Source organism: Eptesicus fuscus, chromosome 14 (assembly GCF_027574615.1).
Source record: "Eptesicus fuscus isolate TK198812 chromosome 14, DD_ASM_mEF_20220401, whole genome shotgun sequence".
Taxonomy (NCBI): Eukaryota; Metazoa; Chordata; class Mammalia; order Chiroptera; family Vespertilionidae; genus Eptesicus; species Eptesicus fuscus.
Genome location: NC_072486.1, coordinates 41935278 through 41948456, shown reverse-complemented (window position 1 = coordinate 41948456; position 13179 = coordinate 41935278). Strand labels below are relative to the sequence as shown.

Sequence of the window (13179 nt, the reverse complement as noted above, 5' to 3'; positions counted from 1 at the left end):
CTCACCACCCTAATATTTGTGTCCATGGGTTATGCATATATGCATACAAGTTTTTTGATTAATCTCTTTCTACCTACCCACCCATCCACCCCTGCCTTCCCTCTGAGATTAGACAGTCTGTTCCATTCTATGTCTCTGGATCTGTTTTTATCAGTTTATTTTATTCATTAGATTCCACATATGAGATCATGTGATACTTATTTTTCCCTGACTGGCTTATTTTGCTTAGCATGATACAGGTTCCTCCATGGTTCCTCCATGCTGTCTAAAAGGGTAAGAGAACCTTCTTTTTTATTGCTGCATAGTATTCCACGATGTAAATGTGCCACAGTTTTATCAATCCAAATTTCTTAGGCAAAAATTTCTTGGCATGGTAGCCAATACTGACCACTGTCAGAGTGGACAGTGAACTAGTGAGCAGGGGTAGGTTAGGAAGGCACAGCATTTTAGATTTAAAGGTCTATATCTGTGAGTTCTTTTTGTTTGCTTTTCTATAACATTTGACACTGTTGATTGTGCCCACCTTCACTAGCTTCTGGGATATGATCTTATCCTAGCTACTCTCTGACTTATATCTCTTAAGTCTCATTTCCTACATCCTCCTCCATTCCTCACTCCTGGGTGATCTAGGGTGATCACAGAATCGGTGTCTCTGTATAATAATGACTTCTAGATATGTGCTCCAACGTTGAACTCAATTTAAAAAACCACTCTGTGCTGGGGGAGGGGGAGTGAGTGCTAAATGGGTACAGAGTTTCAGTTGGGGAACATGAGCAAGTTTGGGAAATGAATGGTGGTGATGGCTGCACAACAATGCAAATGTACGTAATGTCGCTAAACTGCATTTATAACTGGCTAAAGTGGCAAATTTTATGTTATGTGTATTTTACCACAATTTTTTAAAAAGTTGCAATAAATAAACTCACCTGTCTCTGTAATCATAATGTTGTCGTTGTGCCGGTCGCCTATTCCAAGAACAAAGGTTGCCACACAATAGCCAGCACAGGAATAAACAAATCTCTCCACTGCTGCCTGAAACTAATTCAAAAGCATCCGAATATTAGTTGTGTTCTAACTACAGAGAGCAGCATGAACCTATCGCAAATGACTTTCAACAAGACCTCATTCTGGGAACCATTTTCAGAGAGCAAATTAGTTGTGTGTGGTTCCATTAACATTATATCTGTTAAGTGCCAACTTTCTCATTGCTCTAGTTACATTTTAGGCAAAGATTCAACAATTCACAATAGCAGGAGGAGAAAACAAGAGGAAAAGGGCAACATCAATTTAATCAAAGGGTTCACTTGCCCTCTACACAGAACTCAGGATCATTTCTTTGTCATTGGTGAACATGTGTCTTGCTTGTGAGCACTTAAAATGTGACGGGGTCACAATCCACACGTATAACAGACTAGTAAGTGCTACTAATTATATTGCCTTCCCCAAAGCCTGCTAACCATGTAAATGAGAAGCACTAATAAATCCTGTGCAGAACTTGAAACGACAGCCCACGGCTTGTGAAGGATTCAGCACACGTACATCAGGGGGATGTGAAACTGACATTTTCAGCATCCACAATTTACCGTTTAGATTAGACTGACGTGGTAAATTAGAAAGCACTTTAAAGGGTGTGTGCTGTTTGCCAGGTAGGAAGAAGTTGATGCATGGTAACTAAATTTTTTCTGCTGAACAACAAAAATAGGCTGTCATAAAAAGCGCTACTAAATTATTTCACAGAAACCAAATTTGATGCAAAGCGTGCCTGATAATCAAAGGAGAAGCAAATGCTCATGGAGTTCTGAACAGAGCCCGTCTGTTTTACACAGCGATGGTAGGTCACCACAAGAAGGTGCCTAAAACCCTCATGACCTCACGAATAAAGGGTTTCACGCCATACATCAGGAGGCATGACGTTGGCAGATCCTTTGAAAATGTGAAACCGATATTGCCGTGTAAATGACAACTTCAAGAGCCAGGAGAAGCAGGAGCTCACCTTTTCTTCAATGGGGCATTTTTCTTTAAGCCAATGATTCAGGACTTCATCTTTAAACGCTCCTGTGTTGCCCACGGTGCTTTGCTGAATTTTGGCAATTGTTGTGGCATCTTTCACAATCTCGATCATTCCTACAAGAGGAGGCACACAGTTTGATTCTGATTGGGGCCTAGTGCCTGACCCAGAGGAAAAATGGCTATGTCTTTGTTGAGTGGAGGGCAGAGAGCTACTTTCCAGGTTCATGCTGTTGGGTTTCTTAAGAGTAAGAGAAACAAAAGGAGGAGAATATGGAAGTTGTGTGGGATATGCTTAATATTACTGAGTGAAAAGAGGAAAGGGTTGATTTTGAAAGGTAATAAGTAAAAGCATTTATGGGCTGAGTATATCCCTCCTTCCTTGGCAACCTGTGCGTTTTCCTTTTTTTAAGTTATAGGCCAAATGAAATGATTTTGTATAGTTCTCAAATCAGAAACTTGAATAAAAATGTTTGATTGGCCCGGCTGGCATGGCTCAGTGGTTGAGCGTTGACCTATGAACCAGGAGGCCATGGTTCGATTCTCGGTTAGGGGACGGGCCTGGGTTTCAGGACCTATCCCCACTGTGGGGCATGCAGGAGGCAGCCAATCAATGATTCTCTCTCATCATTGATGCTTCTATCCCACTCTCCCTCTCTCTTCCTCTCAGAAATCAGTAAAAATATATATTAAAAAATGTTTGATTGAAATAAAATGTTAAATATTCATAAAAGTGTCTAAAAATAGAGTATGTAATAGTTTTAATAATGTGAATTCTGGGATATTAAAATAAGTGACAGAATTTCTATTTTTAAATGTTATTTGTGAGGGAGAAGTTTAGTGTGCAATGAAACAGTTAAAGTTTAGAGGTGGAAAAGTAAAGAGGGAGGAGGAAGTTCTAACTAAAATAATTTCCATGTATAGTAACAAGGATTTGAATCATGCATTCATTTATCTTTAACATATCCATATTACATTGGGAGTCACATTCACCAGCCTTGGAACCCTTTCTTCCTTTTTATGGATGAAGATTGTACTAGTAATTTGTCAGTTAGCAAATGCCTACACTGAAGGAATTATGATCCTTTAAAAGTAACTGAGTGATACATCCACCTCCTGAAGTAAGCACATACCTATTTTGTCACCAGTTGAAATGCAACCATATGGCAGGAGGCACAGATCCAAAGATTCAATCTCCCAGATGGACTCCATGATTCGTAGAATCTGGGTATCAAAACACAAAAAGGTTTCCATTATGAATGTATATATTTCTTCTTTTGAAAAAAATCTTATCTGATAACACAAAATATGAAAGAAAACATGTTTTATTTATTTATCAACCTGGTACTCTGAAGTTTCCATTCCTTGGGAGCCTATTAATTGTGGTCCCTGAGATTTACCTTGGGGAAGAAGATAAATGGATTTCTTTTGAGATAGGTTTTAGCTCCAATTCATCTATTCCACTCCAGTTATGTATATTTTACCACAATAAAAAAAAAATCCACTCTACACATAAGGCGCTCTTGGGCTATAATCAAGACAATAATAGCAACAACCACAATGATAGCTAACATTTACTGAGTGCTGTTTTATGTGATCTTTTGCATTTTCCTTATAGTGTGGATATAATTATTATTCACATTCTGCAGGTGAAGAGGCTAAGGCTTAGAGAGCTTAAATAACTTGTCCTTATCTGCTAAGCAAAGCGCCTTAACAATAAGACAAAGTACATAAGGTTCAAGTGCAAACTTTGCCTCAAAATGAGAGGAAAATGAGTGATGTTTTGTGGTTTTCAGTTATATCTTCAAATAATTCAAAAGACGTTACAGATTTGTTGGAAATGAAATGAACTTTCAAAAGGTTTTGAACTTTCAAAAGAACTTTCTTTTTCTTTTTAATAAAACATTATTTACAGGAAAACTACATTCTTGAAAAGAGAGCAAAGGGTATTATTGTTTCCATATTAGAAATAAGCAAAAACAGGAACATAGAGGGAATTGAGAACATGTCCTTGTTTTTAAATAGTCTACATTTATAGCACTGTGGTTTGCCTATTTTAAGTAAATCATATTAGAAATTATGTTACCTGTACAAGGTTGAACAACTAGAATATAGAGAACATCACTAAAGTTTATCCAGAAATGTTAGAACATAGAACAATGATTAACACTGGATACCTTCATCATTCACCTGCTGTAGCAATCTGTTTACTCTTGTCATTTAACTGCATGGTTTCTTCAATCACCTACCTGTTCATCTTGTTTCCCCTTCCTATTAAATAACTCACTTGAGTTTGTGTTATGTGGATGTGTATCAAAGGTGATATATCTAAGAAAAGCACCTGTGTGTACCGTATGTAGCTATGTCTATGAATATGAATAAAAGTGAATGCTTGAAGGTAAATACATCTATGTTCTGTGTTACCATACTAGAAATGGGGCATATAGGTGAGGGAAGTATATCTGACTATTTGAACATGCTGGATATGCATCCTCTCAGGAATGACAGAACTATGATGTTCACTAGAGTGCATATCTAATGGTCCACAGCCATAACCCCCCAGTGAAACTATTATGTAATCACTGTTCATCATACAAGATAGGAGAATGGGAATAGAGTCAGTAGAAGGCTTTTTTTTAAGATCTAATATACTAGAAATATTTTTTCAGATAGTTGAAAAAAAATCCTTCACAGTAGCATACCTGTAAAATAAGCATGTCTTGGCGCAAATCGTCGCCATGTTTAAAAATAATCCCAATTGTCTCATTTGATAGAGCTGTAGGGTCGGCACATTTAAACTCAAGCCACAGGGGTTTTTTCTTAGAGGCCATCACTTTACACTTTTCAACCTGGAAAGAAATAGTCAGATGTTTTTATACATAATGAATACACATTGTAGAGACACACATCCACTTGAGAAATATCAATACAAATAACCGGGACAAACTCCTAGTTGGAAAATGATTTTCAATGATTTAGGTAAAAAAATACAGAAAGTGTTCTCATCAAATCTGAAAATGCTAGTGAGAGTAATTCACAACACTTAAATCAGTGGTTCCCAAAGTGTGTTCCAAGGAACCCCAAGTGTCTGTGAAGATGCCTAAGAGCTGTAGCAAATCTCATCCTCTCTCTGTACACCCCATTCCCATAAGATTCTGGTACAGAGCAACTTGGTTTATATATTTGGGCTCCCTCTAAGATTTAAGTTGAAAAAAAGAATTCTACTGCTACCACAATGTCTAAAATCTATTATTGCAGAATCAGATGCAATAGGCCAAATATAATAAGATAAAATTTAACTGCAGTAAACAGAAATCTAGCACTCAGGTACAACGCCTCCTCCCTCCAAAAACAACTCCATACATCTAAATAATCTCAAGGAACTTTGTGGGAAATGTGGCTTAGCAGACACTCTCTTAAAAATAAAATATATCTTAGGAGTTCTGGCCAAAAGTGATTTCACCATGCATCAAAAATGTGATGTGGTCTTTTTAAAAAAGCAAATACAATCCAAAATTGTATTAATATGTTAATATTCCTAACAATTTCTACTGACTAAGGATAGAGGAAAGTGTGTCTTTTTACTACAGGGCCAGTTTACTGCTAATTGGATATAAAGTAAACATGAAGGGAGGAGCATCCCCTTCTTTCCAGGGGAAATATCTTTCAAAAATTAAGGTGGAATAAAGAGTTTTACAGACAAACAAAATATGAAAGAATTTCTTGCCAGAAGACTTGCCCTATAAAAAAACACTAAAGGCTGAAGGAAAATGATGCCAGATGGAAACATGGACCTATACAAAGTAATGAAGAGCACCAATAATGGAAAATGTGTGGGTAAATATTAAAAAATGTTCAATCTATTAAATCTGTTAAATCTATTTTTAACTGTTTAAAGCGAAATAATAACAATGTATTGGGTTTATAATATATGTAGAAATTAAAAGCATAACAAAAAAGTATAACAATGGGAGAAGGTCAATGGAAATATATTATTGTAAGGTTCTTCTTAAGCATATATGAAGTGGTTTATTATTTGAATTAATCAAGAGTGTGTGATTTTGATGTAAGGAAAAATATTTAGATAAATGGAACAGAATAGAGAATGTAGCTATAGATCCACATGGTCAGATGATATTTGACAAAAGTACTGCCAACATTTTTTTTTTTAAGATTTAAAGAGTTTTTTTGAGCCAAGGGCTGAGGAACTGGTCCAAAAGCAAAATCTCAGAGGACCGAGAAAATGCTCTAGGAATAGCAGTGCTGCAGTCCTGTTTATACATTTAGAATTAAAGGGAGAAAACGTGAAATCCATTGTTGGTGGGCTAAGGAGGCAGGCGAAAGCAAAGCAGAGAATCTCTAGGACTGGGTAAAAAGGAAAATGGAGAGAGACATACTTTTACATTAGTGAGTATAGGATAGTTAACATTGAACAATTACAATGAACAGAGATGGTATGTGGTGAATAAGATAACAACAAACTTCCTGGTAGTTGTACTATGTCCAGTGAGTATGTTTCTGAGGGGTCTGGCAAAGAAAATTACTCTGACATTTTAAAGGTATGTTATCCTAGATGCACAAGAACAATGGACAGGTCTTGCTTAAGGTAAAGATTAACTTTTTACTAAGGAAGTTGTAACTCCCTGCCATGACCTGCCCAGGTAGGAATTAATGATCTGTGTGGTTACTTTCAGTCACTGAGCTTGTCACGCTTGCCACATAGCCCCCTTTTTGTTCACATACCACTAAAGAGAGATTTACTTGCTCAAGGTCAGGCCATAAGTGGCAGAGACCTGATTGGAAACTCAGATATGTCTGGTTTAGTGCTGATTTCTACCAGTTGGTTTACTGTATCTTGTGGGCCCTGGGATCAGGCCTACCCAACCTGCATAATTTCTGTTTGCAGAGGTTTGCGACCACTCCCCACTCTCAGGCCACCTTGGGTACAGCCCCTGACAAAACCACTGCCTCTTGAACCGTGGTCAGCCTTATCATTGGTCAGTGCCCGCAGAGCTGACTTTGGCACCTTGGAACAGCAGACCCCCGGGAGACCTCAGCAGGCTTCGTTTGCCAACATATTTAAATAGGAAAAGGACAGTCTTTTCAACAGCTGGTGCTGAAAAAGTTGGATATTCAGATTTAAAAAATGAAAACTGACCTTTATCCCACCCATACACAAAAATCAATTCCAAATAGATCAAAGACTTAAATGTAAGCGTTAAAACTATATAATTTTTAGAAAAAAATTTATGTTACATTGACTTAGGCAATATTTCTCAACTTTGGCACTGATGATATTTTGGGATGGATACTTTTTTGTTGGTGTGTGTGTGTGTGTGTGTGTGTGGGGGGGTGCTGTGATGCCTTATAGGATATTTAGCAGAATTCCTGGCCCCACTAGATGTCAGCAGCATTTTTCCCAGTTGTAACAATCAAGGGACATTATGAAATATCCCTTGGTGTGTGTGTGTATGTGGGGTGGGGGTCACTGCAGGTTGAACATTACTGGATTAAGCAAATATTTCTTAGGATGCAAAATGCATGAGCCATAAAAAAAGAAGTGATAAATTAGACAATAAAAATGAAAGCCTTCTGCTCCTTGAAAAATACTACTAGGAAAATGAAAAGGCAAGCCACAGATTGGGAGAAAATATTTGTAAAATGTATACTTAATAAATAATTTGTGTCTAGAATATATAAATAACTCATAAATAAAAATAAGAAGGCAACCCACATTAAAAATAAATAAAAGATATAAATAGAAATGTCTCAAGAGAATATGAAAAAATAGGCACATGAGAAGATGTTCAACATCATTAGGGAAATGCAAATAAAAACAACAATCAGATACGACTTCTCTTTTTAATAACAAGTGTTGGTTAGAATGTGGAACAGTTGGAACTCACATATACTGTTGGTGGGAATCCTATATAATAAAAGCCTAATATGCAAATTGACCGAACTGCAGAACAACCGGTGGAACAACTGGTCCCTATGACGCGCACTGACCATCAGGGGGCAGATGCTCAATGCAGGAGCTGCCCCCAGGCCACAGGCCCCAGGCCAGCCAAGGCATGTGCGGGGGGGGGTGGGGGGGGGGGGGAAGGGGGAAAGAAAGGGGAGCCCGATCGCTCCACCAGCCAGGCCTAGGGATCCTGCAGATCGGCCCTGATAAACAGCCAGGCCTAGAGACCCTACCCATGACAATGAATGATATTGTCACTTTGGAAAAACGTTTTTGCAGTATAAAATGACACACATGTACCATTTGACCCAACTATCTCATTGTTAAATATTTACTAAAAAAAAGAATGGAAAACAAATTGTGGCATACCTATACAAAGAAATACTACTCAGTAATAGAAAGAACATACTACAGATACACACAACGACACGGGTAGATCTTAAAAGCATTATGCTAAGCAAAAGAATCTAGATATAAAAACTTCATACAGTATGATTCCACTTCATGGAATTCTAGAAAAGGCAATATAATAGAAAGCTGATTTTTTTTTTTTGGGGGGAGGGGTCTGGGATGGGATATGGGAGGAGGAAAGGACTAAAGGGATAGGAAAGAACTTTTTCTATGGAAATGTTCTGTATCTTATTGTGGTGATGAACTGTACACTTAAATGGGCACATTTTATTGCATGTAAGTGATTCCTCATGAAAGTTGATTCAAAACAAAATGTGTGGGAGATTGCCTGGTGTTGAGGCTTTCAGTATCCAGTGTTTAGAGAAGGGCTTGACACACATTTTCAAGACCTGAAGACCATGTGGGGACATCGAGGCGATACCTACCACCAGGGCTCCTGCTTTCAGGCCAGGATCATACGGAACTCGAAAGCTCTTGGGGAGATTCGAATTCTGTAGGTTTTCAAGCTTTTGCTTAAGTTGTGAAATAACTGTAATTGTCAAAAGCACACAAGAGTTATATGAGTTCAAGAAATTACCATTATTATCTACAACATTTCCTGAAACCATGTGGTGTAGTGTGGAGGAGGAGAAAAGGGTGTCTGTCTTTGAGGAACTAACCATTGCAGGTCACAAGATAAGTCAGGTTTACTGGGAGCAATACACTCATTTACACCTACCACAGCAGGGGGTAGAAACAGGGGAGTAGGAATGGGATATCAAGACAATCAGGTAGAGAGGATGTTTTAAAGATAATGCTAAGAAATTGATACTGTGGTTTTCTTTCTAACGTGTGAAACTGTAAACTCCCATCTGATTTGGGGAACAGACATTTGAAGACCATATTAAATAGAATTCGGTTAGGGTTCTGCAAAATCTTTTCAAAAGAGTAAGTTAGGCTGTGTGGAGATTATTTAGCAGCTTCAAAATTTTTAAAGCAAAATACATAAATTAAAAATTACTCCCTGTATAACAGACAGGCTGGAGGCCAGTACATATGTTCCCCGTTACTTATAATAAAAATACAAGTGAGTAAGATCATTATTATCACTATTATTTTTAGGACAGAACATTATTAGTGTATCGGAAAAGAATCAAAGAGAAAAAGTGGAAATTCTAAGTAATCAGTTTAAAATACTGGCTGAATATATTAGTGAGTGTCGGTTATGAGTCATACTGCTGTGTCTAAGTATATGAACAAGAATAAGAGATATTTTCTAGCATCAAAGCTTATATAGTTTAGGAGACCAGAAAGATGTGTTGATGACTATAATTTAACACAATATCAACAATGGGAATACAGAGAAAGAGTGATTAATTTTCTTAGGGCAGGGACAGGATTTATTTTTTTAAAATATATTTTTACTAGTAGCCCGTTTGCATGAAGATTCGTGCAATAGACCTTCATTCACCTGGCTGCCTGCACCAGTTTTCTGCTGGCACCGGGGACCCAGGCCTTGGCTGTGGCCACTGCCTTCTGCCTTCTTTCAGGGTTGGGGCTTGGCCCCGGGCGGTGGCCTTGGGCTCGGCCGCACCCAGCGTCCCTGCTACCGATTGCAGGAGCCGACCCCCAGTGGTTTCCTGCGATCGGTGCAGGCTCCCCCCTGGTGCCCAAGGCCGGGAAAGCCTCGGGCGGCTTTCCCAGCCTTGGGCTCCGCCACACCCCAAAGTCCCTGCAAGGGTTTCCTGGTGGGCGTGGTTGGTGGGCGTGGCTTGGTTGGTGGGCGTGGCTTGGCGTAGCGAAGGTGCGGTCAATTTGCATATTTGTCTATTATAAGGTAAGATTGATTTCCAAGAGGAAAGGAGAGGGAGAGAGAGAGAGAAATATCAATGATGAAAGAGAATTACTAGTATTGATTGGCTCCCTCCTGCAAGTCCCCTACTGGGAATCAAACCATGACCTCCTGGTTCATAGGTTAACAATCAACCACTGAGCCACCCCACTTGGGCAAGGGACAGGATTTCTTAGTGATAAGAAAGCAATATTGGAAATGTCTTTAGAGAAGAGGTGATATACAATGTTTTATAAGAAGTATTCTGACATATACATATATATATATAATATACTAGTAGCTCTGTGCACGAATTTGTGTGCCAATAGCTCTCCTTGGGGCCTGGCTGCTTTGCACCCGCTGCCCAGAGGCTCTCCGCGGCCCAGAGGCCCATCCATGGCCGGGCGCAGAATGCTTGCCTCATTGTCGTGGCGATGAAGCAAGCATTCCGCCAGGCCACTCACACTACCCGCTCTCAGCGGCCACCCACTTGGGACTGGGGGACTCCGGTGGGGCTGAGAGGACTGGGCGCCACCATCTTGTGGCTATAGGTGCCGCCTCTTTGTGATGGAGTGATGGTTAATTTGAATATTAGCCTTTTATTAGATAGTATGATATATACACATGTGTGTATGTATATGTATGTGTGTATATATATATATATATATATATATATATATATATATTTATGCCCAAAATTTTAAATAGCTTATCAATAATTCATTACTTTAAAAGACTGAAAATTATATGCATATATTGAAAGATAGGGATAAAAAAGGTGAATATTTGAAAATAACTAATCTTTGTGTGTGTGTGTGTGTGTGTGTGCGTGCACAATTGTTCTTGAAACACAGATGTTACATCTGCATAATGCTTTAAAATTTTTTCAGAGTTTAACCTTTTGCACTCGGATGTTGAGTGTGACTCGACACGGTTAGCATCGGTAGCAGCTCGTATGTTGAATTGTATTGAATGTATCAATAATTTGAAATATAAAAAAATCCAAATAAATAAGTTTGTATGAAAAGAAACTCCAGTTTTTTATTCTACTGCCGCGCTTTGTAAAATCTGGGGTATTTAAAAAATTAAATCCCGAGTAGAATAAAGGAATCGAGAAAAAAGCAAGCGAGTGCAAAGGGTTAATATCTATAACAAACTCATCATTAAAAATATATATAGTTTTAAAACTATGTTAACTTGTAAAGGGAGACCTTTAAATTTGCTTGCCCCATGAAGACAAGCAACATTTGTTCTTTGCTGCCTTTAGGAATGTATAAATTGCCTTCAGAAGGAAGAAGAAACACAGGGTTGATGGCATTTGGAGATGAAGGTATTTGGAAAGAGAACCAAGAAAATACAGCTACCATACCTTGGGAGCTGACGTCATACTTTTCAGCAGAGAGTGATTTGATATCAATGGTAACCTTTTGTAACATCTCAATGACTTGGACCTGCTGTGTAAAGTCATGCAGCATGGCGGTGCCACAGCCCCTCAGGTAGGCTTCCAGGATCACGGCGAACCTCTGCTGATAGTGCCGTGACTGGGCTATCTCACTTCTCAGGAACCAAAACAAAAAGTGACCGATTCTTTTGTTCTGAGAGTGGGAACAAGATGGTTAAAATTATTGTGACTAATGCTCTCGGTCTACCAGCCAATTCCCAATAACTTTTAAAATGCCATGCTACTATCAAAGAAGTACTTACTCTTAAGCCACGCTTCAGGAGAAATCTGGCAAGGGCGCTGTCATGGTAAGGTTCAAATTTCACAGCCTGAAGGAGGAACACATTGGCATTTGTAGGGCTGCATTCTATGTTGGTTAATCAGGGAAAAGGAAATGGAGAAGCACTGGTGCTCTGCCTTGGTGGATTTTAGGGGTAGGGTGAGGAGACTCTTACCAGCCACTTAAGTTCGGTCCTTTCTTTTCAAGGACACTTTCGGCCAAAGTGAACCACTTGCTTAAGGACCAGGAGTAGAAGCCAGAATTCTTGACTCACAGTCATGTGCTTTTGATAACGTCAGGGGAAAGAGGGGAGGGCGTTTGTTCCCATCAAGGGCTTGCTTGATTGATTGGAAGGATTGAAGGGAAAGGTGGAAATGGCTATAATAAATCTGTAAAAGTGGAAGGTAAGTGAGGTTGTTGGAAAGAAAGCAGACAGTGGAGATCTAGTACATGTGAGGAGAAAAATATGTGTTACATGTGAAGATCCTAAAAATCTTATCGCTGCTCTTCGGCTCAAGATGTGTGTCTGGCATCTCACTGGCAAGTCTGAGCTGGCTCACAGGTTCTTACTGCAAGTAAACAGCAGGCCTGGACCCATCCATACCATATGATCACGACTCCCTGACACACTGCGGTGTATACAGAGCTTTCTGCCGAAAACCTCTTACTTTATAAGCTTCCCCAGGTTTTGTATAGTGTTTTGTAGTTTTCACATCACTTGAAGATAGGGATACTGACTTTGATGTTAGCTCTATGACTTAATACAAAGAACCCAATAAAATGTGATAAATTCTAGTGGGTCATGATATCTGTTATATCATTCTCTGTACTTTTCTATAAATCTGCAATAGTCCATGATTTTAAAAGTAGCCAGACTAACAAATATTGTTTGGTTATCATATATGCATATATAAAGTATAGGGTAGATATCATGCACAAATATGAAAAGGGGAGGCTTAAGATTAAATATCTCAAAGTATTTTCTTTATCAATAGACATGGCCTATCATTGTTTTCAGATGAAACAGGAGAAATTCCCATTCCAATTTATGTTTTCACATCATAAAGGGCCTGGGGCTTTTGGTATGATTTCCACTTCTTTCTCTGATTTTCCAGTTTGGAAGTGATCAATACTGACTTGCTAATATTTCCATTATCCCCATACTTTCAAAGATGCTTTCCATGGGTATGGTCAAATAGGACCCATTGTAGCTCCAGTTGAGAGTCTGGTAATTTCGCCACCAGTACTCACTTCAGAAATGTTTT

General features: G+C 38.8%; 1 protein-coding gene across 1 annotated transcript in view; it reads right to left on the bottom strand.

Annotated features, from left to right (window-relative positions):
- Positions 1-13179, bottom strand: part of PIK3CG (phosphatidylinositol-4,5-bisphosphate 3-kinase catalytic subunit gamma) — a 33172-nt gene that overhangs the window by 16301 nt on the left and 3692 nt on the right. Inside the window, exons 2-8 of the mRNA XM_008150012.3 lie at positions 11898-11963; positions 11563-11788; positions 8809-8912; positions 4710-4856; positions 3141-3231; positions 1994-2124; positions 927-1038 (exon numbers count right to left, since the gene is read on the bottom strand). Coding sequence (XP_008148234.2) covers positions 927-1038; positions 1994-2124; positions 3141-3231; positions 4710-4856; positions 8809-8912; positions 11563-11788; positions 11898-11963 — 877 coding nt within the window. The remainder of the gene's footprint in view (positions 1-926; positions 1039-1993; positions 2125-3140; positions 3232-4709; positions 4857-8808; positions 8913-11562; positions 11789-11897; positions 11964-13179) is intronic.